The 24,361-nt window shown below is 40.4% G+C and overlaps 1 protein-coding gene across 4 annotated transcripts in view; it reads right to left on the reverse strand.

Annotated features, from left to right (window-relative positions):
• Positions 1-406: 406 nt before the first annotated feature.
• MIER1 (MIER1 transcriptional regulator) overlaps positions 407-24,361 on the reverse strand; it is a 39,091-nt gene continuing 15,136 nt past the window's right edge. For 3 of the 4 annotated variants that reach the window (XM_028733147.2, XM_028733148.2, XM_077928608.1), the window contains 10 exons: positions 20,169-20,315; positions 13,271-13,391; positions 11,753-11,817; positions 10,521-10,593; positions 9,483-9,634; positions 8,975-9,056; positions 5,878-5,972; positions 5,392-5,519; positions 3,654-3,793; positions 407-3,339 (listed from right to left, as the gene is read on the reverse strand). In XM_028733147.2, the coding sequence (XP_028588980.2) occupies positions 3,014-3,339; positions 3,654-3,793; positions 5,392-5,519; positions 5,878-5,972; positions 8,975-9,056; positions 9,483-9,634; positions 10,521-10,593; positions 11,753-11,817; positions 13,271-13,391; positions 20,169-20,315 (1,329 nt within the window). In that variant the 3' untranslated portion in view covers positions 407-3,013. The remainder of the gene's footprint in view (positions 3,340-3,653; positions 3,794-5,391; positions 5,520-5,877; positions 5,973-8,974; positions 9,057-9,482; positions 9,635-10,520; positions 10,594-11,752; positions 11,818-13,270; positions 13,392-20,168; positions 20,316-24,361) is intronic. The other variant, XM_077928610.1, reaches the window with a different exon arrangement.

Below are 24,361 nucleotides of genomic sequence, written 5' to 3' on the forward strand. Positions count from 1 at the left end.
TTTGCAAATAAGTATATCTGGTTGGTGTATCACAATACAGGTGTACTATTCTACTCACCACTTCGATAGTGAATTTCGTTTCAATAGCATTTGACTTGAATTATTGTCACTCAAGACCCCAGCAGCATGTCAATAAGTGATGGATTCCGTTGTTTCCCATAATGCTTTGTAACACAGAAGTCATGGCTGATCATACAGTAAGCCTAGAGCTATGGCTTCAAGAATCTCTTCTCCTGACCTGAATTGTTTTGAAATGTTAATGACACATCGGTATAACACACATGTAAAGCTCAATGTGCAAGGCTGTGAAGACTACTACTGAACAGTCCAAATACACCATCAGAAAAGTTCCACAAGCTTTAGTGACACAAGCTTCTCTTAAAAGAAACAGAAGTTCCACTCTTAATATATTCAGTTGTATTTATGTAAGCAATGTGTTTTAAAAAATACTTTATAATCAGCTTTTCCAGAATTGCAGATGGCGAACTAGGGAAGGGACACAGGGATTACCAACAGTGCAAAAGTACTATGTGAAAAATTTATAAAAACTAATTTGCAAATTTTTAATTTCTTTCAAAATATCACTTTAAACCCTTTTATAAAGTCCAACAGTCAGACCTGTTGAATCGAAGGTTTGATTCAGACTGCACGCAATGCACTTCATGGATCATGACACAATAGTGCTTAAAAATATACATTACAATTACTATACACAAACTGCACTGACTTTTCAATCCAATTTGGAAGCAGTATTTTTTTCTTTTCCAAACAGAACTGAAAGCTTCTTGAACAGGTTACTATATTACTAGAATTTTAAATAGTACTACTAGTGCAATGTCTTATCAAGTTATAGTGGCTGCATTTTAAAGAACATGAATAAAATATTGTATAAACACCTGGATAAACAAAATGCACATTACAATTAAATACTTAATGAACAGCTGAGCATTACATATTGATTATGGAATGTCAGGACTTTTCTTAGGCATACCATTGAAAGTAAGATCAAAGACCAAAGTAAAATTTCTGAAAATGTACACAGTGCTATATTTTACTTACAAGCCTGAGAACAATATACTTAGAAACTTTCCTATGAATTGTATTGCAAGCATTTCCACTTGCAAAATATATAGGTAAGGAAGAAAAATAGTTGCAATAAGATTTCTAAAAGCATTGTGCTGCCTTGCTCTAACATACTTTATAGAGACAATCTTTGATACGAGGCTATGAAAACTTTGGATTCCCATATTTAACAAATCTGGGTTTTGCCAACTATGTCACCTCCCAAAAGCATTTCAGTTTACAAGATGAAGGGTTTAATCTATAGAGGCAAGTCATGCCTGCTGGGAGATACACTGCTTCTGAGCTCTAGACAATAAATATTAGCCCTGTAAGTTAGATCACATATTCTGCCAAAACATTTCAGGAGAAAGCTGGGGGCTCTATTAATAATTAAATAACTTAAGTGACATCTACAATGAAATGGAGGTTCACATAATTAAGACCAAACATCACACATTTTGCCAAGTTACAGAGTTGTCGGGCCAACTTGAAACAGCATGGTTGTAACCTTTAAAGCAAGCGTCAAGACAAGTAGATGGAGAAAACTACAGATAGCCTGATGTAAAAGCAACAAAAACAATACTTCCAATGAGTCATTTTACATGGCAATAAGGGACAAACATGGCAAACCTCTACCATGGCCATTATCCAAATCCTTTTATGGATGGGACTCATGGCTACAGGGACTATTCCTGCCACATTGTCAAGGACATCTGTCAAGCAAATTATTTTTTTAAAAAGGTTACCAGCCTTTACAGTACCTCACAGACACGGGCATATTCATACATATATATGCAATAATTATTCAAAGACTCTTCTGCTTCCTAAGAAACAGTAAGCAGCATAAATCCAAGTGAATTCCTTGGAATGTATGATCAGGCCCAAATATGAGCTGTGCATTTGTTCCTCATCAAGGCTACCAGACCCATTTCACAACTACACTGTGCTCACTGAAATGTAAAAATAATTAATGAACAATGTAATGCCTGACCTTGGCTAACAAGATTTAGCAACATTAAAGCATTTAAGGTTGTCTCATCATAAAAATAAATCTGAAAAAGAATTATAAAAGCAAGAACACTTGTGCAATCAAGCATCGTTCTAAATTCCAAAATTCTAAGTCACCATTTGTCTCAAGATAGAAATTTGAAAAATTATGGTATTCATAATTGGGTGTGAATTTTAAATATTTAAAAATTTTACCGCTTTCTGAAACATGACTATTACTCTTTTTTTTAATAAAAAAGCTTTAGCAAAATAAAATGAAGCTGACAGATCAAATCTCGTAAAAGTTTACCATACTGTACAAGTTATGAAAATTACACACTTGTATTTAGAAATTACAGCTCAATCATGACTTAAGTATTGTAAAAATCTTTCAAAGGCTACAAAGAATCTGGAAAAATACAGAATGTATCTCTTATATCCAGATAAGAATATGGAAAGACATCACTGATGTCAACAATTTTACATATACAAACCTGACTTGGTTTATTTTTAAATATTTCTATATATAAAAAAATATTTTCTCACATACAACTTTCAGGATTTACAGGCATTCCTTAACCACCATTCTCTTCCTATGGACTGATAAACTATCATCAGATCCTCACTTGTTTTATGAATCCTGCTTTACAATTTTACTATCCAATATTATGGAATTTGACATTGATGACTTTCCAGAGTGTATTTTGCACAGTAGTTTATGTCTGTTTTCCTTGAAATGCTAAAGAGGAAGCAGTCCTTTTCAATAGAACGTGCTCCAATTAAATGTATCATTCAAGATTTGAAAGGTATGCTGTAACTAATTCAGTCAGGATTAGGAAGCAACCAAAATGTATTTCAAAATCTCAATAAATTATATTAAAGGATTTGAATCTGTAAGGGTAACCTACCAACCCTGAAAATTTTGGACACCCCAAAAATTGCTTGAAGGAATAAAGCCAAACATTCAGTCATCTACCATCTCCTGTTCTTCAAACTTTCCATGGGTCACTGCTTCTGGGTAAATCTCTGAGGAACCTGGACTCTCCTTCTCATTACTATTGACTCTTCTCCTCTTTGCAGGCCTTTCGTTTTTTTCTTCAGGATCATTTTCATTCTTTGAATTTGAATGAGCAAGTTTAGAATGATTGGAAAGGTTTTCAGTTTCATAGCCATTTGTATCAAGATCCACAAGAGGCATTTTTTTGCCAGTTGTTGGTCCGTTTATGTGCAATCCCTCAATTTTCACTTCTTCTTTACTTGATAGTTCACCTGGCCCATTCGTGGATACACCTATATCATAAAGGAAACAAAGAAAGACTATGAGCAAGGACTGTACAATTGCATTTTGGAAGAAGTACTTAAACTTATGACCATTTACGGGTTTAAGTAAATTCTACCATTACAGAGGCTATGTAATTGCCGCAATCCACTTTAGTTTATGAAATTTCCCATTTGAGTTTACAGCACCACACCACTTGTGTCTGTGAATCAAGTGTAGATTATAGAACTGTTCACAATGCCCACGGGATATCTGCAATGAGCTTTGGAAAAATGTTTAGTTTAAGAGATTTCAGGTATACTAAGGACATAGAAATTTTACATACCATTTTGATTACTGCTGCTGGTTGTGCTGTCCTCTCTCTCCGAATGGCTGGTGCTGCTGTTAGAAGTTGTGGGAGGTGGGGAGGGAGCTCGACTAGATGCAGCACTTTCACTTTCATCTAAGAGTCGATCCATGTAATCCCTTAAAGGCAGAAAGAAAACATTTGCTCTTCAGCATGGATAGACCTGCTGCAAAAAGATCTTGTCATCTGGAGGAGCCCTGGCTGCCTAGATAAAACACTATAGCCTCACGCTTACCTGGAAGTAAGGCCCACTGAACTCAGTGTGGCGTTCTTATGAGTCGACAGTTATTTACTTGATGCAAGCCAGCAGTACCAGACGACCCCACTCAGCTAGGCACCGGGGTGGATTTCGCCCCATGCCTTGCAGAATTGGGCAGACAGCTCTGATCCACTTGGGGCTGGGGTGGATTGCACCCTGTGGCTTGCAGAGTCAGCCCAGGTTGCCACCGGGCGCAAGCAGCTTGCCCAGCCCTACCCATTGCCACCCCACTACCGCATTTACCCGACCTGGGGGCTCTGGATCGTGGGCTCTACTGGTCAAAACAGGAGTAGAGTGATCGCCCTCTCCACAGGAAATGAAACCAGGACTGGGCACGGGGCAAAAAGGGAGCACTAGGCCCTAGTAGGCCACCCCCTTACCCGCTTGTGATTGACCAAGCGGATAGTCAGCCAATCAGGATTTTAAAAAAGTGCTCCCCCCCCTTCAGTTCTCACTTCCCGCTGTGGCCCCTCGTGCTGTGGTGCCCCATTTATGCAATTTTCACCTGTAGCCCTACTGGAATATCGTGGGGGGCCCAGGGAGCCATATGGCCTCTGGTTGGGAAACACTGCTCTAGAACATCATTCCAGTAAGACACACATTAGTGGAAAGCACACAGCAGTCTATGTACAAATTAATTTTAAATTTTGCAAGGACATCAATTGTAGAAAGAAGCAGTACTGCACAACTGGAAAAAAATATTGTTCATACTTGATAAAGAAACAAGACTTCATAAGACAACATCAACTATTTCTTGCCATTGGTGCTACACCATCTGTGAAACTCAGGAAGGCTTGGCAGTGCCTGGCAAAACACCTTTAGAGTTTCCCCATGCTTTTATGGTATTTTATGCCACTTATATCTGTTCTTTATGTGTCTTATACTTCTTTGTAAGCAACCCTGTTCATTTCCATTGTAGGGTGGCATACACATTCTTAAACTGAAGTCTCCATCAAGCTCACTCACTCCAAAATGTGTTTTATTTATGGTCACAGTAAACTTCTGTGTAACAAGCGACTAACAAGTCTAATAAATCAAACTGCCTGGAGACAATTATGCCAGCTACTATTTTTCATGGAACTCTACTCCCTTGGTTTGACATTACATTGCTGGGTACTGTAGTATTGGGAGGTTTTTAATGCTTGATGTTTTCACCATTTTTAGATATGCTGTAAGCTGGCCAATTACAATAATTGCCAGGTATTTATTCACCACTTTGAGGGCTCCCTGGCCAAAAAGCACTATAAAAGACAGACAAGAGCTGCTGTGCTAGGAGAGCCAGCCTGCTGGACTCAGATCAGAATCTAACTAAATGCTAGACTTAGAGAGACCTAGATTCAAACGCTAGATTTAGGAGATACCTGGCTTCTTGTAAGTGGAACTCTGACTAGGAAGAGCACACATTCATTTCCCATTTCTACACAAACACAAAACCAACCAAAATTGATTACAGCTTACGTTACACCAGGATGCAAGTTGTACTTCTTTTTACCAAATCGTGTCTGTTGAGCAAAGAAGTCGTATCGTTCCGATTTTTTCCACATGTAGTAAAATGCTATGCATTCTCCAACAGATCTTGTCCGTACCTTTGAAAAATGAGTAAACCAAATACTTACTCTGCTTTCTATATAGACTTGTGAAACACACTCTGAGATGACAAGACTTGGAGTTGAGGGATTGTTCAAAATGGGGACATTTAGGCAGATTAACACCTTGCTGAACGCCTTAGGGGAGTGCCCCTGAATGACCAGCCAAGCAAACTGCCCTTGCTTCTCCCTCCCAAAACACCACATTACATGTTAAGCTAGATAGGGTAAATAGCACAGTCTTGCTCAGAAGCAGATATGGAACGTTAAGGCAATTTTTGCTCTGAATTACTCAGTTGCTTGTTCTACACCCAGGTTTATTGCACTTGGTCTTTAAATCATTACCCAATTCACTAACCTTATTTGCCTGAATCAAGTGAAAATCCTTTCCATAAGCCTTCAATCCTTGTTCAAAATTTCTACATTCTTCTTCTGTCCAGACAGATAGTTCCTCTGAATTTAAGAAATATAATACAAAAGCATATAAATGAAATTATTATTTAGTTTATCTGTATACCACCCTTCATCCAAAGATCACAGGGTGGTTCACAACATAAAAATACAAAAGGAGAACACAAATTACATAATAAACCAAGAACAAGAAAACATTGAAAAGGCCATAGAATACTCATGGAAGGGGCACACAAAGAAGGGCTTTAGATGATGTTCGCAGAGTCCAGGTTGGTATATACCGTATTGGCCTGAATATAAGACGCACCCTCAAATAAGCCACACCTTTAAAATTCGGGGGGGGGGGGGAGAGAAAGACAATAGCCAAATATAAGCCTCCCCCTTAAAATTGGGTTACAGGCTTAAAATCGCTGCGATTGGTAGAATTCTAACTCCGAGCCCATTTAAGCCTTTGATCTTGCAAGCTCATACAATTGCTCAAATGGCAAATTGCTATTCAATTGCTACAATTCCGTAGGCACTCACACCTGCAAATGGCAAATGAGCAGTCTTGAGCTCACAAATCAGCAAAAAAACATTTTTTTTGGTTCCGTTTTACCATATGTCTGTTTCAGCATTGATATCATCAAAGCACATTTTTGTAAGGCTGCAAATTTAAGCCACACCTTAACTTTTAACGGTTGGAATTTGGAAAAAAAGTGAGGCTTATATTCAGGCCAATATGGTATCGGGAGAGGTGGTCCTTGAGATTATTGCATTCCCGATCCATTCAAGGCTTTATAGGTCAAAACCAGCACTTTGAATTGGGCCCAGAAACTAACTAGCAGCCAGTGTAGATGGGTCAGGATATATATTATATGCTCAAGCTATCTTGTCCTGATGATCACCCTAGCCACTGAATTCTGCACCAGCTGAAGTTCCCAAAGTGCCTTCAGAAGCAGCCCCATGCACAATGCATCAGTTTGAAGAATCTAGCCTAGAGGTTCCCAGAGCACAGACAACTAAAGTTGGGCTATCCGTGTCCAGATAGGGGTGCAGCTGGGCCACCAGGCGAAGCTGATGGAAGGTGGTCCACACCACTGAGGCCACCTGAGCCTCAACCAACAGAAATGGATCCAGGAGTAGCCCTAAGCTACAGACCTACTCCTTCAGAGGGAGTGTAACCTCATCAAGACCAGGCAACCTCCCATCCAACTGGTCTAGGGAACCACCCATTAACAGTGCCTCAGCTCCAAGTCAAAAAATTAGCCAATATACATAGTCATATGCAGACATCTCTTAACCATAACTTTGGGGGGATGGGTGGAGAGAGATTGAACAGGAGGGGATTGTTTACTATCTACACAAAAAGCACAAATGGGGAGCGAAATGCTTGCATTGTTGCACCCTGTGCAATCTTATCTAATTTCCAGATCACATCTAATGTTGTATTCTGCTGCTTTAAACTTTAAGTTGTTTTCCCACAACAGTATTACAACATAGTATATATTAACCCCACCTCCACTTTATAGATGAATGAGATATATGTGTGCATAGTTGCCGGATCAAATCTACTTAGGCATATATGTTATAGAAATAAATTAATTAATTTTAAAAATTGTCCAGTAGCACCTTAAGAGACCAACTAAGTTTGTTCTGGGTATAAGCTTTCGTGTGCATGCACATGAAAGCTTATACCCAGAACAAACTTAGTTGGTCTCTAAGGCGCTACTGGACAATTTTTTTATTTTTATTTATTTATTTCGACTGCGTCAGACGAACACGGCTACCTACCTGAATATATGTTATAGTTGGACAATTTTACTAGGACTCAATTATATTTAAAGAAACTAGAACTTTTAGAATCACAGAATTCTAGAGTTGGGAGAGATCTACAAGGGTCATCTAGCGCAAGGCAGCTAAAGCGTCTCTGCCAGATAGCCACCCAAACTTGGATTATTCCTCACCAAGGAAGGAGAGTCCACCACCTTCTGAAGCAGTCCATTCCAATCTCAAACAGATCTTATTGTCAGAAAAGTCATCCTAAGAATCTCCTTGTTATTTTTATCTTTTGGTTCAGATTCTACCTTCCAGAGCAGCAGAAAACAAGCTTGTTCCATATTGTGACAGCCCTTCAGATATCTGAAGATGGCTATCCTAGCTCCTCTCAGTCTTCTCTTCTCTAGGCTAAACATACCCAACTCCCTCAACTGTTTATCTTAAGGCTTGGGTTCCAGACCCTTGATAAATCTTGGTCTGCACAGATTCCAGCTTTTTGATATCCTCCTTAAACATTTGTCCCTCCTGAAATGCATTTTGATAGTTTTGGCCCAGTTCTCCAACCTGTTAAAGGCATATTGAATGCTGATTCTATATTCTGAGGCAGCGTTTCCGAAAGGTACAATAATCATATATGCCTTTTGAGTTTTGTCTTACCACTGCACCACCTTCTCAGGTGAATGTAATTTGGGGGTAGTTTTAATATTATTTTATATTTGAATTGTTTTATGCAGCTAAAAAAACTTATGATAAAGTAAAACAAAAAAATTATGCTGCCTACCCTCTGAAACCCTCATGTAGCCTCTGGTGGCACCTGCAATTTGATGAGCATCCCATCTATTCCTTCATTCAAGTCACAACACCAGGCCCAGGACAGACCCCCTATTACCCCACTTGTCATTCTTTTCCAAGAATAATGACGACCATTGATGTGCACTCTTAGGGTTCCATCAGTCAAACAGCTACAAATCAACATAATAGTAACTAATAAGTACACTTGAAGGGTGGGGAAACTCTCAAGAGTAAACTAAATTATTGTAATTTTTTAATGTACCTTTCATTTCCTTTTGCATTTTTTCATGTATTTTGTTTCACTGAAATATTTACAATAAAAAAATTAAAACCATAAATATTAAACTGATTTATTTTAAGATCTCTAAAATAATGGGTGGATGGAAGATATATATTTGATATATTAAAGGGCTCTTAATGGGATTGTAATGTTAGGAAGCTTTTTAAATTGGCTGTTTTCATTAAAGGTATTTTTAATGATAAAATATACATACCTCGGGCTGCTTTTACATTAAATCTTAATCTTCTTAGTGCCTCTTCTATATCAAAATTGCATTTCACTAATTCATACAAAGCCTGGGAAAGAAGGAAGAAATTATGATCTTCTCAACTATTGTTTAAAAACACTGGAACAAAATAAGCTGTTTCTGTTTTTAAAATCCAGTGTTAAGGCAAAGCTAGATCCTGCTGTAGAATCATAGAATCGTAGCATTGGAAGGGACCCTGAGGATCATCTAGTCCAATGCCCTGCAATGCAGGAATACGCAGCTGTCCCATATGGGGATCAAACCTGAAACCTTGGTGCTACCAGCACCAGGCTCTGACCCACTGAGCTATCCAGATAAGGAACATAGATTTCATATTTCCCAATACATATAAAATTCTGAATCCTGCACCACTCAAAAACATTAGGCAGCCAAGATGAGGGAGTATAATGTGACACACAACAAAATAACCACCAGGAATTTTAAAGCCACTAAGAGTTCCAAGTGTCTTAAATACCTGCTCATTGTCTTTAATATGAGATCCTTCAGGAATTGCATCTATTCCTCTCTCATCACCTGTTCGTCTAGAGGCTTCATTAAGGAATTCGATCACTTTCTCTTCAGACAAGTAATCTGGATTCCACAGCAACTGGTCATCATTTTCATACACTAAATTAGAGAAATCAAGACATTATATATTGTCTTAACATCATCTATCTTTAAACCTATCTACCAAAATTCTTTCCATTTACCTCCAAAACAAGCCAAAAATAAGCCAACAGACTTCCTTGACAGCATTTCTGTCCATAATTCTACACAGAATGTATGGTTTTCTCGAAGAAAACCAGACATTTCTGAGTAGATAACACAGGGCTGAGCTGTAAAGCTGGCAAACCTGAAGAGTTGAGTTCTACTGGTTCACTAATAATTGGCGGAAACTTGAAGGATATATATTCACTGGTGACATTATGCAAAGTCTAACTCTTGTAAATGGGCAACTCAGTTCTATCCCTTTGCTCTGATAGGAAGCTGTGTGCAACAAAGTAAGTATTCACTCATCATTCATGACAAAAAGCATTGGGGATTGAGACTTCTAACATCTTTGCTTCCCCAGCACCTCTTATACCTGCCACCAGAGCCAAACACTACAAGATCAGCAGGTGTTGCCCAGTGATGAAGCCCTGGACTATGAGAGTCTTAATAGCTGTTACTTCATCTGTCAGTTCCAGACCAGGAAATTCAGCTGAATACAATTATACTATTGCCTAAATAAATAAATATTCCTTACACAGCAGTTTTCCAGTAACCAAAATAAAGATTCTTATAGACAGTCACTCTCATGACCATTTTTAACATTATAAAATTAATGGATAGTAACTTTTACCAATGGAATTAATGTGATAATCACATTGCAACATTATGAGAACTGCTAAAGTTTACCTCAATCGTGAACCTCATTGGCCACCTTTTCCCCTAAACATCTTACCTCAAATTTGTCAGATCTCTTAATTTGGATCAAATTACCACCATAGCATTAACAGCAATTAAAGTTTACCTTTTTCATTTTCTTTATATTTAGATATCCCAACTGGAATTTCAGCTTGAAACATGGAGCCCACCATGATTTCCTATATAAAAAAACACATTCACAATAACCAGAAGTGTAACTGAGCACCCATCTGTTGCTATCTATGTATATTATTTAAAAATATGTAGGTTTAACACAATATGAATGCATCCAATCAGAAGAAAATGCAGTTTGGGAAAATTACCTCACTTTAATGAGGTAAGTACTCTGTATTGAGGTAGCACCATCCATTTAACCTGTGGACAAGCTATGAAGTGACAGCAACGTTCCCTTTTGAACAGTCAATTATCTGTCAAAATTGTTCAGTTTGCGGCTTTCAGATTGGATAAAGATGATAAAAAGATGTGGAGTTGTATTGTTTCCATTTTTTAAAGTGACACAAAAGTGCAGAAGTTGCCAACAAAAACATGTTTCACAATACAGTTGATTTTGTCTTCTTATATACTACTTAAAAGTAATACATTACCCCAACTTAGTTTCCATCTAGCAAATCAAATGGTATCAATAAAAATAACAGCAAATAACCAACCACAATCAATTCAACAGCGCAAATTGAGACTAAGAATCAGGCATGCCCTTCACATGCTCATGTGAACAAGTGCCCTTCACATGCAGTGGGCACCTATTAGAGCTATGGCTAAGAGGAGGAGTTCAATAACTATGGCACCACTAAGATAAGGCCCTGTGCCAGGTCTCCACTCAGTGAACTGCAGCTGCTAGTTGGACCACCAGCAGGGTTTTCTGCCAAATTCAAGAGTGTGGGCAGACATGGGGAGAGGTGATTCAACAAATGTGTACCCACAAGACGTTAGATGCTTTATATATTAGTTTAAGCACACTGAATTGGCCCTGGTAACAAATACGAAGAAGTTCAGATCCCATAGAACAGGTTTTACATAACATTGCACATAACTGCCTGTAAGGACTCCTACAGCTACATCCTGCACTAGCTGCAGTTTCCAGGCAGTCTTCTAGGGCAACCCAACATAGAGGGCATTACAGTAGTCTGAACAGGAGGTGGCCAGAACATGCAGAACTGTGGTGAGGCTGTCTCATTCCAGAAATGGCCTTAGTGGGCACACCAGCTGGAGCTGAAAATCGCTCCAAACCCTCTGATGCCTGCACCCAAAGGGCACTCACAATGTTCTAGAATACCTTCTTTATTTATATAGTAGCCACATATGCTAATATAGTATTACCTTTTTCCAGTCTTCTGAGGGAATATAATCTTCGTCTTCTTCAGATTCCTCTTCTATTTCACTGTCTATATACAAAAACCAACAACTTTTGCTTAAATGTTAATAGCTACTCTGAGTCGCATTCCTTCAAATACAGTATATCCTAGAGACAGTTTTCTCAAAGTTAATTGGGCATTGAGACATGATGTCACAACCAACTCTATGTGACGACTTGTGGCAGAGATCTCCTTACAGAGTAATACAAAGAACTGTAAGAAGCAAATTACAAATTTGTAAAAAGTCATTTAAATATCTGTGAACACCATGGCAATGTATTTACCAAAGAACAGCTGCATATGCAAAGTCAGAGAAAGCATGAATTTTCAAGTTTGAAATAGATTTTAAAAGGTTTTTAAAAAAATTACATCCCATGTTGCTGAAACCATTTTTGCTAGCAGCCAAACAGCTAGTGACAATTACTATAAAAGAACACAGTTCTGATTGCTGTCAACAGTATGTTTTAATTCTAGTGAGGCCACTAAAGAAATATTGGGCAGATTCACCAGAAATTGTGCAAGGATTGCCACTTGTACAACAGGGCTTGGGTCAGAGGAGCATTACAAAAGCTTCCCTTTCCTTACCCTGTTCTCCAATGGAAGCTAGGGACACCTCAACCTTCAGGAAAGCACCTCGTTTTCTGTAAATCAAACAACTGAATGTTCTGAATCCTCTACGTATCCAAGTCTGATGAACAAGAACCACTGATCTTGGTGGTTAAAACTGAGGAAGCCAGCTTCTAACACTACTGGGGCTGGGGGGCAGGGAGAAACTGATTGTAATGTGGGGGAAAATATTTCTACAAGTCCCAACACACATGCTGAAGTCTTTCCAGACATCTGAAAGGAACTAGAAAAGGCTCACTGCACTGCCTTTGCCTCTCACCAGATTTGCCAAATAAATGTTTAAATTTCTAGTTATTTCCTTCTATGTATGGAGCCAACATGTATATTACAGATTTATGACTTGGCCCAAAATCTCCAATCGTTTCATCATTTCATAGCGTTCCTATCCCCACTAAGTGCCAGCAAAAGATTAACATCCACAGAATGCATCTTACAAGGTCTAGGAATGATCTAAATAGGATGAGTTTTCCACAGCTTACTAACCATCACTACAGTCCTGCCCCTCACCCCCCCCCCCCAGTTTCTCCAAATAATTCCAATATTTGCCAAAGAGCAAACATACAAAATAATTAAAATAATTAGTAATTAAAAAATTAATTAATAATTAAAATGTGCCTATATAATTGTTTTTAAAAAGGAAGAACACAAACAAAATTACACCTTATTACTTGCAAGCAGAAACTTGCTTTTGGCACTTGTGAGAGTACTTAAGCTATGGGAAGTAAGGAAAAGGCTTATCTCATTCAGTTTTTGGTATGAGAATCCTCAAACACTTATATGGGATCAAATTACAAGAGCTGTTAAAATGTCTGAAAACAGGTTTAGATGACAATGCTTAATACTTTAAAAGACATACTTGCATCAAAGTATTTACACCGCCGTGGGCGAATTATCTCCTGTACAGCAGAGGGCACCGGATCATCGTTGGAGGACTGTGTCTCATCCTCTTGACCAGATGAATCCTTTATGACCTCCTCCTTACAAACAACGAAACAAGACAGCAGCTATTATCATTTCTGCCCTACTTACACAAGTTAACATACAAAATAAAATTGGTATAATTGACAGTGCATCATAACCCATAACAGTAAGAAGTGATGCCTTAAAAACCAAGTGGAAAAGAAAAATGAAGCAGATTAACAGACTAAAATCATACATAAGCTGCACACTGAAAAAAGAAGTTTGACATGTTTTTTAAAACTAAAAGAGGCACAGCAGAGCTGCACAAAGAAGACATTCCACAGTACCACTGACCAAAAAGGCCCTGTCACATCCCCACCCAGGACCAAAAAAGGGGCTTCTGATGCTAATCTTAATATCTGGCAAACTGCAGCAACACAGCTCCTGAGGCAACCTGGTCCCAAGTCATTAAAGGCTAGAACCAATGCTTAAATCTGAGGAAGCCAAAAGAAAAGAAAAAAGAAAAGAAAAGAAAAGAAAAGAAAAGAAAAGAAAAGAAAAGAAAAGAAAAGAAAGGAAAGGAAGCTACTGTTTGCTAATATGTTGTTATTTTAAAGGGGGAACTTGCAAGCTGAAATCTGCTTTTGGCAATTGTAAGTGCAGATTTAGGGATGGGAAGTAAGGAATATGCTCCAATCTTTCATCCCCAGCTAGCAATCTGGCCACTGCATTTTTTACTAATTCAGGTTTTCAAGGCTTTCTTTAAAGGAAAACCAACAGAGACAGCACTGCAGTATTATAACCTGGAAGTAACTAGGGATGGATAACTGAGGGTGGGTCTGTATTGTTCATTAGCTGGCAAATCACCACTTTGAGACTATCTAGGAAAAAGCAAAACTACTGAAATAATGTAATATAACATCATCACCATTACAGAATTAGAGTTTGAGGGGTTCCATTTAGTGCAGACTTCACCAACCTAGTGCCCTTCACCAACCTAGTGCCCTCCACAGCCAGCATGTTGGCAAAAACTGATCTAGTCCAATCCCTTGTTTGACCTAGGGCATCCAGATTTACAGCATCCCTAACAAACGGTTGGACAGTGTTCTCGAAGCTACAAACATGAGTTTTACCAAGCTGCGGGAGGCAGTGGAAGACAGGAGTGCCTGGCGTGCTCTGGTCCATGGGGTCACGAAGAGTCAGACATGACTAAACGACTAAACAACAACAACAAATGGCTAGCCAGTCTCGGCTTGAAGACCTCCTATAAGGAAACAAATACCACCCCCTACACCAGGGATGACTATTGTATGACTCTCCAGATGCTAAACTATAACTCAGGCACCCCCAAACTCAGCCCTCCAGATGTTTTGGGACTAGAACTTCCATCATCCCTAGCTAACAGGACCAGTGGTCAGGGATGATGGGAATTGTAGTCCCAAAACATCTGGAGGGCTGAGTTTGGGGAGGTCTGCTATAACTCTCATCAGCTCAACCCAGCAGAGCCAATGGTCAGAGGTGACGGGAGGGTCTCAGGTTTACCACCTCTGATTTGTGTAACTGATTCTTTTGTTGACTTGTCAAGAAGTTTCTCATAATGTTCACATGAATCTACTCTCCTGTAACTTAAATCCATTAGCTCTAATCTTATCCCCTGGAGAAGCAGAAAACATTTTATTTTGCCCACTTGCACATGACAGACTTTCAAAAATTTGAAGAGGGCTATCATATCCCTCCTTGGGCTTCTCTTCAGGAGGATAAACATATCCTTTCCTACATGCTGCCATCCTCTAAGCACATTCTAATGTATCAGTTTTTCTTACTGTGGTGCCCAGAGCTAGAAACAGAAGTCTAAATGAACTCTGACAATTGCACAATAAAATTGTAACCATTACTTCCTGTGCCTTGCAAATTTTTGGAAATCTCTGACTTGCTTCAGTCTAAAACTGTATTCATGTATTCCAGATGCATCACACTAGTTCAGCCTATGATCAACTTCAGGAGGTTCAGAAGGATACCATGGTTGATGGTATCAAAGGTTGCTGAGAGATCCGAGAGAAGTACCGTATTTTTCGCACCATAGGGCGCACCGGACCATAGGGTGCACCCAGTTTTTAGGGGGGGAAATCAAGAAAAAAATCTCCCCCCCCCAGCCCCAAAGAGCAGCGTACAGGGTGCGCACAACCTCTCCCTGCCGGAGGGGTTGCGCGCAGCTATGGAGCAAGCCAAGTTTTGGCTTCCCTTTTAGCCGCATGCAGCCTCTCCTTGCCAGGAGACGCTGCGCATGGCTAAAGAAGCCATAGCCCCGTGCAGCCTCTCCTTGCGGAGGGGTTGCGCGCAGCTATGGAAGAAGGCAAGGCAGCGAGCGGGATGGATCCCGCTCGCTGTTTTGCCTTCCCCTTTAACCCCGTGCAGCCTCTCCTTGCCGGGAGACGCTGCGCAGGGCTAAAGAAGCCATAGCCCCGTGCAGCCTCTCCTTGCGGAGGGGTTGCGCGCAGCTATGGAAGAAGGCAAGGCAGCGAGCAGGATGGATCCCGCTCGCTGTTTTGCCTTCCCCTTTAGCCCCGTGCAGCCTCTCCTTGCCGGGAGACGCTGCGCAGGGCTTTCCTGGCTTTCCTGGGAGGTGGGGGAATTCCCCCACCTCCCGCAAAACCGGCAGAAGCCGCGCGCACTTTAAAAGGGCTGCACGGCTTCTTCTGGCTTTCCTGGGAGGTGGGGGGATTCCCTCACCTCTCGCAAAAGCCCGCAGAAGCCGTGAGCTCTTTAAAGGGGCTGCGCAGCTTCTCCTGGCTTTTCTGGGAGGTGGGGGAATTCCCCCACCTCCCGCAAAACCGGCAGAAGCCGCGCGCACTTTAAAAGGGCTGCACGGCTTCTCCTGGCTTTTCTGGGAGGTTGGGGAAGGGACTGATGCGGCCAGTCAGTCCCTTCTCCCTCCTGTGGAAAAGCCCGCAAGAGCGCACGGAGCTTGTGTGTGGCTCTTGGGGGCTTTTCCCGCCTGCCTCCCCACTGCATTCGCTCCATATGACGCACACACATTTTCCATTGCTTTTTAGGAGGGAAAAAGTGCGTCCTATGGTGCGAAAAATACGGTAATAGGGTTTCACTCCTTCTGCCCATCTCCGGTGCAGATCACCCACCAGAATGGCCAAGGGAATTTCAATTCCAAAATCAGACCAGAAACCAGCATGGAACAGATCCAGATACTAAATCATGGAATGTCTAGATGAGAAGCTAGCACATACTTGAAACCTTGCCCAAATAATCTAGTTTTGACCACAGATCAAGTTGACTTGTAAGAGAGACTTCTCCATAGGTACAGGAACTATGCCATCTCTTAGAGGCTTTGGTCACCTCTAAAATACAGAATGGCATACCCAGAATAATAGCAGCAGCAACAATAATAATTTAAATTTATATACTGCCCTATACCCACAGGTCTCAGGGCAGTTCACAGGATAAAATCACAATATAAAAACACAAAATACATAATCAAAATAAAAACAAGAACTCAAACCCCCCACACACAAATAATCAGAGAGAGAAAATAGAATTAAAACACACATGTACAGTATTTGTAATAAAACATATAAAAATAAGGACCCATCAGGCATCATGGAGTAGATTAAAAAGTCAATTTAACTGTCTTTCAAATAAAAAAAAAATAGCCATTGTTCCCCCCCCCCCCCAATTGCAACCATTCATAGAAGCTCTTTGATCCAGTGGAGGCTTCCATGAAGGGGCACTGGGAGGCAATTTTCTCTTACTCCCCTCTCCTTCCTCAGCCCTTGTCCCCATCCCCTCAAATGGGAAAGCAGTGAGCATGTAAGTGGTAAACCTCAACTAGTCAAGCTGCCTGCCATGTCAGCAGGAAAAACTAACTGAAAAGTATCCATTACTAGGACCCATGCTAGTTTTGATTGCAATTTGTTTTAAGCAGTTTTAATGCTGTATTTTGTATTACTGTAACCTGACAGTGCAGGGCATGTAACAAATCTAAACAAGAAGTGCTCATAGCAATTCTCATCTCTCTCCACCTGGGACAGTTCTTCTGCCTGGCAATTTTGCAGATGCAATGGTGGCAGAAAAGTAGGTTGTTTTTCCCCTGCCATCACTTACACTGCAACATGGGCTCTGTGTTAGGTTGGATACTTTCTAAAACTTCTGCCACCTGTGCTCCAACCGTAGCACTAATCATTTCATTGCCCTCAATTACTAATTAAGTCAATTTCTTTCAGCTTAAATTATTCAGTTATATACCAGATGTTTCACTGCCACAGAGGAACACAACACATGACAACAACAGAACAATGGAAGTTCAGTTAATACTTATAACTTGTCTTATAGTCTTTCCCTATAGCTTTTCACCAATCACTCAAGCTGTCCTGAAACACATACAGATGAACAATGATGTGAGCTATTTTGTGGTACCTCTGGTTACGAACTTAATTTGTTCCAGAGGTCTGTTCTTAATCTGAAACCGTTCTTAACCTGAGGTACCACTTTAGCAAATGGGGCTTCCCGCTGCCGCCAGCGCACAATTTCTGTTCTGAGGTACAGTTCTTAACCCGAGGTACTACTTCCGGGTTAGAGGAGTTTGTAACCCGAAGTGTTTGTAACCCGAGGTACCACTGTATTTTGCAAGTTTGTATTGAAAAATTGAGAAAGCTGATGATTTGTTTAGATTCGGGTTTCTTAAAAGTCTGAGACAAATTGCCATTAACCACCTAGTCAGAAGCACAAGATCTATTTAGTACTCCACTCCCCCTGAGACAATTATCCTGGAGTATCTAGTTATAGTTATTCAATTTGTCAAAGCTTCTGCAATTCCTGACAAAACACAAAACATTCAGATGAAATTGCCAAGACTGGAATATGAACCTCATGAGGCACTCAAAGAAAAGAAAAGATTGCAGCAGAGTCCCAGAAAGAAATTTTCTGAGAATCTCTTTACACCAGCAATGTCCTACTTGCATTATTTACTGTGAAAAATGTGGGGGCAAAAAGTTCTAAAGAAAACTTAAGGTTCTTTATTCCACAGCATCACCAAAGCAATAAAGCACTGTCCATCACAGGTAATGGAGCAAAACGGGCAAGACAATATGCTTTAGTAGTCAAAACGCTTTAGTAGACAAAACTCTGATGGCAAAATATTACGCAATGTTTTCAGTAACCAAGTGTTCTTTCTTGGGTAAACTTTCTGCATGATTCTCTGCACTATCCTAACCTGTAGTATGTTGTACAGATATTTTTTTTAAAGGTTAATATGGAAATAAGTCATGGAATTTGCCACCTAACTGCATGTTTGAATTGAACAGTAAATGCTATTGGCAATGGGAATGAGAGATGTGTTTGTGATCAACTACCCAGAGGACATTGTTATAATGGGTGGCAAATAAATTTCTGAATAAATAAATAAATAAATAAACTGCCCCTTTTTGTTTTCATGATATAAGCTTGCTTTAGTGCTATCCATAATGTTTATCTCAACAGTTTAAAGCAGGGTAGACAATATATTGCTGGACTACAAATTCCATCATGATTGAAAGATTTTTCCTTCGAATTCCAGCTTGAGGTCAAACCAAGATCCAAAAGAAAAATGTTCCTTTGAATCCCTAGTCTGAAATTGTGTGTTCCTGATTCTTTCTCTGCATCAAAAATAAGTCAACACTTTTGGAATTTTGAACCTTTTTCTATCACTGTGCAAGAAGGCAGAAAAGACGGCCAAATTCAAAAAGTGCTGACTTTTGTTTTACACGTTTGAGTTCTTCTTTCTTTTAGCCATAGCTTGAACTTGTTTTAGTTTTTCTTAATGCTTTAAAGTGTTTTAAATATGGTTTTGTGGGGGGTTGTTTTGTTCTATTGTATGGTCACTTTATTGTTTGCTGCCTTGGGCTCCTTAGGCAAGAAAGAAATTTAATAAAGGAAAGCCAACATTTCTGCCCCAAATGTCATATATGATGTCAGGCTTGAGAAAGAAAGAAAATGGCCTGGTAGGCCAACTTCTCAGGCCAGGCCAGCCTAATGAGGCCCTAGGCTAGTTGCCCCAGCATTACACTACACTCAGATCTTTCTGGGACTGTTCACCCATTTCTTGACCCTCAGATCATACTCTAAAATGAAACTAGGAGTAGATATTGAGCTTACATCCTTCCTCACTCACTTTCCCCAGAAACCAAGATTAGTCTGAAGTTCAGACTACTGACTGAACTAAGGAGATTTGGAGAAAGAAGCATCAAGGTAACGTAGTCATTTAAATGTAAGCAAACATAGGTTCTTCATTGTTCATATGTTATTCCCAGGTAAATGGAGTTTAGGGATTTAGTTGAGATTCCTGCATTGCAGGGGGTTGGACTAGATGATCCTCAGGGTCCCATCCAACTCAACAATTCTATTTTTCAATGACTCCAGTGTCCATTCCACCCCAAGTAAATCTTTGAAAGCAAGTACATTTTGTGTCCTTAGTTAAAGGCAGAAGCCCTTTAGATTTTTTCTATAATCAAGGAGTATATAAATGTTATGAAATAAACAAATTCAAAGGGCAAAAGAGAGAGTATGCACTCATGCACACACAACAATCACAGCTATGCCTCCTTGATACAGTCCTATAGCAGCAGTCAGTTCCAGCTTTCCCTTTTGGCCTTTATCAACCTACACACACACACACACACACACACACACACACACACACGAAACTAGGAACCAAAAGCACAGTCCAAGTTTAAATACTCATGTTTACAGCAGCTTCACTAAATAATACCAGCTTTAAGGAACAGATATGCTAGCTTGCCAAAAGCACACGATAGGAAGCACACAATAGCACAGACCAAGTTTTCAAATTAGTAAGTCTAACTCACTTTATTTTCTCCACTGCACCCACTGTTGTTATCATTATCTTCACCCTCACCCTCCTCCTCCTCCTCCTCTTCTTCCTCTTCTGGTAGTGGCACAGTACCATCATAGCCGTAACGGCTAAGAAGCTCATGAATTGGCATATCACCTTCCTAAAAAGAATTAAAACAGGAAATTATAATAATTCCATGAATTTTATACCAATGTTGTAATCTGTAGGCTGTCTGGTCAACAGTGGCTACAACTGTCCTCTGGAGAGCAGATGTCAGCCTGCATGTATTGTCCTCTGACTCAACTCTATCCTGCTCTTTTCAAGGCAGAGCAAAGACAGGATGAGGGACTAGTGCAGTTTGATACGATGATACCATGGCAATCTACACCCCCAGGCACAAGAAAAGCAAAATCATTCCCTCTATAATGTTTCCTGCTCTGCATATGTAGAGAGAAAATAGCAGAGACTGATCACTATCCCTTCTGTTGGACTTGACAATGGTAATGATGAGGACAAGGGGCATGACAAATGGAGCAGGGGTTGGGTGATCTCCATCTTAGTAATTAGCAGCAAAGTTCTTTTACAGTAGGCACAGATTACAACACAGAGTGGGGAGGGTTTCTACAGAATGAAATGACAATAATATCTAATCTTCAACAACTAAGGTGTGTGTGTGTGTGTGTGTGTGGCAAGGACATTGGGGCGGGGGAATAATATTTATCGCCTTTGACATGATGATCCCATTGCTCTGGTTGGAAAATTTTCCCCCAGAGAAATATTTTTGCAGGTCAACAATGGATTTACACCAAAGAATAGAGAAATCTTTTCAGTCCAAGGGCTACATTCCCTTCTAGTGCTCGGTGGATCCAGAGGAAAGAATGGTAACAATGAATGTACATATTACCTTTGTACATTAAGTTAGTTTCTACACACGTCCTCACACACCCCTCTCTATCCTCCATCCAAGGAAGCAAGATTATCAGAATTCAGGGACACATTCTAGCCAGGCAAAAAGACTCAAGGAGAGTGTGCAGTTAGGTCAATAGAGGTGTGATGGGGAGGGGAAGAAGAGGAGGTGGCCTGGGGAGGAACTGAGCTACCAGATAAGAGTGGTTTGGAGTGATACATTTGGATCAAAGTTCTCAACCCATTAGGACTTATATCTCATCACCCCTGCCAGCATGCTGAAATTTATAACTTATGACTGCAGAGTTAAACTGAAAATGTTACAGAAAACATGAGGGGGGAAAACAAGTAAAAGAAACACGGAGAAAACTTCATTGTTTTTCCTCCCCCCCCCCCAAATTATTTTTATTAATTTTCCAAATTATTACAAATCAAACCAAATTAATTTCATACAATTTCTTAAAATCAGGTTTCCTGCTCCTGTTCCAAACTCACGATCATCATCATTTCATCGCATAGCCGCATCGTTTCTTATTTAAGTCCAGCTGAGAACCTTCATTTGCCGTTAAACCATTCTTCCAGCTTGCCACTTCTTTCACCTTACAAATAGCACCTCCATTACATTTTATAAATAAATGATCAATTTCACCTGTGTGGTCCTTCCTATATATTGTTGTTCCAGACCTGGTGTGCTGGTTGAGTTAATTACTATCTTCCATTGTTCAGTTCTTTGTAGTGCTTATCTGGATGGTACAAAGTTACATTCCATTCCTTCCGCTGTTGACAGACTAGCGTACGAGCTGCAGTCATAAATAACTCACAAAGTGCATATCCAAACTCCGCCATTAAAATTCCACTCTGGAGTTCTTCCTCGGCACACAGTTAAAAGCAAGATCTTTTCTCAAATTCAGCCTCTTTATTGCATCTGTTCGGCAGCAGTTTTTCTCCCACTGCATTTCTCTAACAACAGTCCATGAATAATTTTAAATAAAGTCTATTCAGCATCGGTCGAGGGGGGAGGGCATAGTAAAACCTTGTAAAATTCCTTGTTGAGCATAGACAAAAGCCTCCCCCCTCTTTTCCGAAATAACAAACAGAATAACATGGCAGCGGCTACACATGTCCTTTTCATTATGCATGGGAGGACAGGGAAAAAGGAGACCACTTGAAAACCATAAAAAGCACAAAGTACCTTGTCCACTTCCTTTTTTCCCTGGCTGTTGTAAGGATTCTCAAGCTTCAAATAAAACATCAAAGAAACCTTCAAAGATTCAAGTCCAGTCCTTCGGGCAGCTAACTGATTGCAGTCTATTGGCGTATGTCAGTCCAGGAGTGCCTCTTGATTAATGCCAATTGTCCGAATTTTGGAGGAACCAACCACAAATCATGCCAGAGATGGAGGCTCGTCCATGGCAGGGACACACAGCCAGGTCGCACCCGCTCTGCCTTTCAAGTTAGTAGACACAAGCTTGAGCGGCACAGCAGGATGCAGTGAGCTCCCCAGACCCCACTAGGAAACAACGCCAGGATTTTTGCCTCATAAATCCTGGCTTTTCCCTGCCTAAAACTCCTCACTGCCTGTGGAGGGCAGCGAGGAGCTACCACCATTGACTTGTGATGTGGCCGGAAAGCAACTTCATTGTGCTTTCTTCAACTCTCATGATTTCTTGGGTTGTTATTATGAGGATTTATAAACATAGCAGTTTAAGGTTTTTCACACCTTGTGGATTAGGCTTTCAGAGTATCACCTAAGAAGCTTAACAACTGCACCATAGATTTTTCATCTATGTCCAATAAAATAATATGAAAATCATATTGTTATCCAATCATATGCAACTTAACTGTAGTTGGTTGACCAAAATATTTTTCCAAGGCTATTCTTAATATGAAATAAGCTTCTTAACATAGCTGAGTGTATGCAGTATTTTTGGCACACATAACCTTGCTCGTACTAGTCTTCCACTAAAATTCAATGCTTCTGACCTTCACTGTTCTTTTCTATGAAAACTGACATCTGATTAGTGGTATAATACTCCATGCCAAAAACTGCAGCACTTTGAAGAGATACACATTTTGCTACTACCACTTATAAAACATATTACAGTAAGAAATCTGAGTTCTTGGCCATGTTTATGGTTGATAGAAGATGCCACAGTGAGTCTCAGGTTTGGGTGCTCTACCCTCCAGTCTCTCCCCCCCCCCCCGGCAGTTGGGGGTTATTTGGAAGCTTTTGCCTTCCGTTTTTGTTAACTGTAGTTTGTCAGGTTGTCTGTGGCTACTATGTTTCGCACTAAGGCTGCATTTGTACTTCACGATAAGTCATAAATCATGACTTACCACGCACATGAGTGAATTGTACTTGCTTCACTCCTCCTTGCTTGCACTGGGAGAAAACAAACCACATTCACAGCCTGAGGATTATCTCTCAACAGGGAATAATGGTCTGTTCCACTCCAAACTACAACCAGGAGTCAAGAATCAACCTTGGCTTACTAACTATGGTTTGTTGGAGTCAAACAAACTACCATCCTGTTTAGATTTAACACCAAGCCAGGATCTTAATTTGTTTTCCCTCTGTGTGAGTGCACAAAGCAAACTCACTCATGCATGGTAAGCCACAGTTTATGGCTTCCCATCAGGTACAAATGCAGTGTAACAAGGATTAATTTCAAATAATGGGCTATAAAGCTGTTAATCAATTAGTGTTGCCATACGTCCAGGTTTTCCTGGACATGTCCTCTTTTGGGAGGGGGGCAGCACGCACATCCGGGTGGGTTTTTGCATTTTACATGAAGTGCTTGGGTTTTGGGGATTTTATTATGACCATTATTAGTAGTAGTAGTAGTATTATCTGTGTTAGGGTTGCACTTGGCCTTGTGATGTTTCCGGCAGCTGCCAGGCTTGGCACAGCCTTCTCGGGGTCACTTAGCCTCCCATCATCTGGAGATGCAGCATCTCCTGAGCAGGGGCCAAAGAGAGCAAAGGTAAGAGAAGGGAGGGAGGGTGGGAGGGAGCAGGTGGGCAAAAAAGGGGTCAGCGGCAGGGAGGGGGCGAGTGACAGAGATGCGGGATGGTGGTGGGGGTGTCCCGAATGTGTTCGGGTTTTTGCTCTTCAGAATATGGTAACCCTAGATGACATGGCAAACTCATGCGCACTGCATTGAGCATGATGTGCAGATATGACCAGTATGCTTACTGAATGACAGCAGAACCTTTAATGTTCTCATTACATTGCTAATCTGCTCACTCTCATTCCCCAAACCAGGCTTCCTTACCGTTCCTTAGGGCTTTACAACTCAT

This window comes from Podarcis muralis, chromosome 5 (genome assembly GCF_964188315.1).
Source record: "Podarcis muralis chromosome 5, rPodMur119.hap1.1, whole genome shotgun sequence".
In the NCBI taxonomy this organism is placed as follows: domain Eukaryota; kingdom Metazoa; phylum Chordata; class Lepidosauria; order Squamata; family Lacertidae; genus Podarcis; species Podarcis muralis.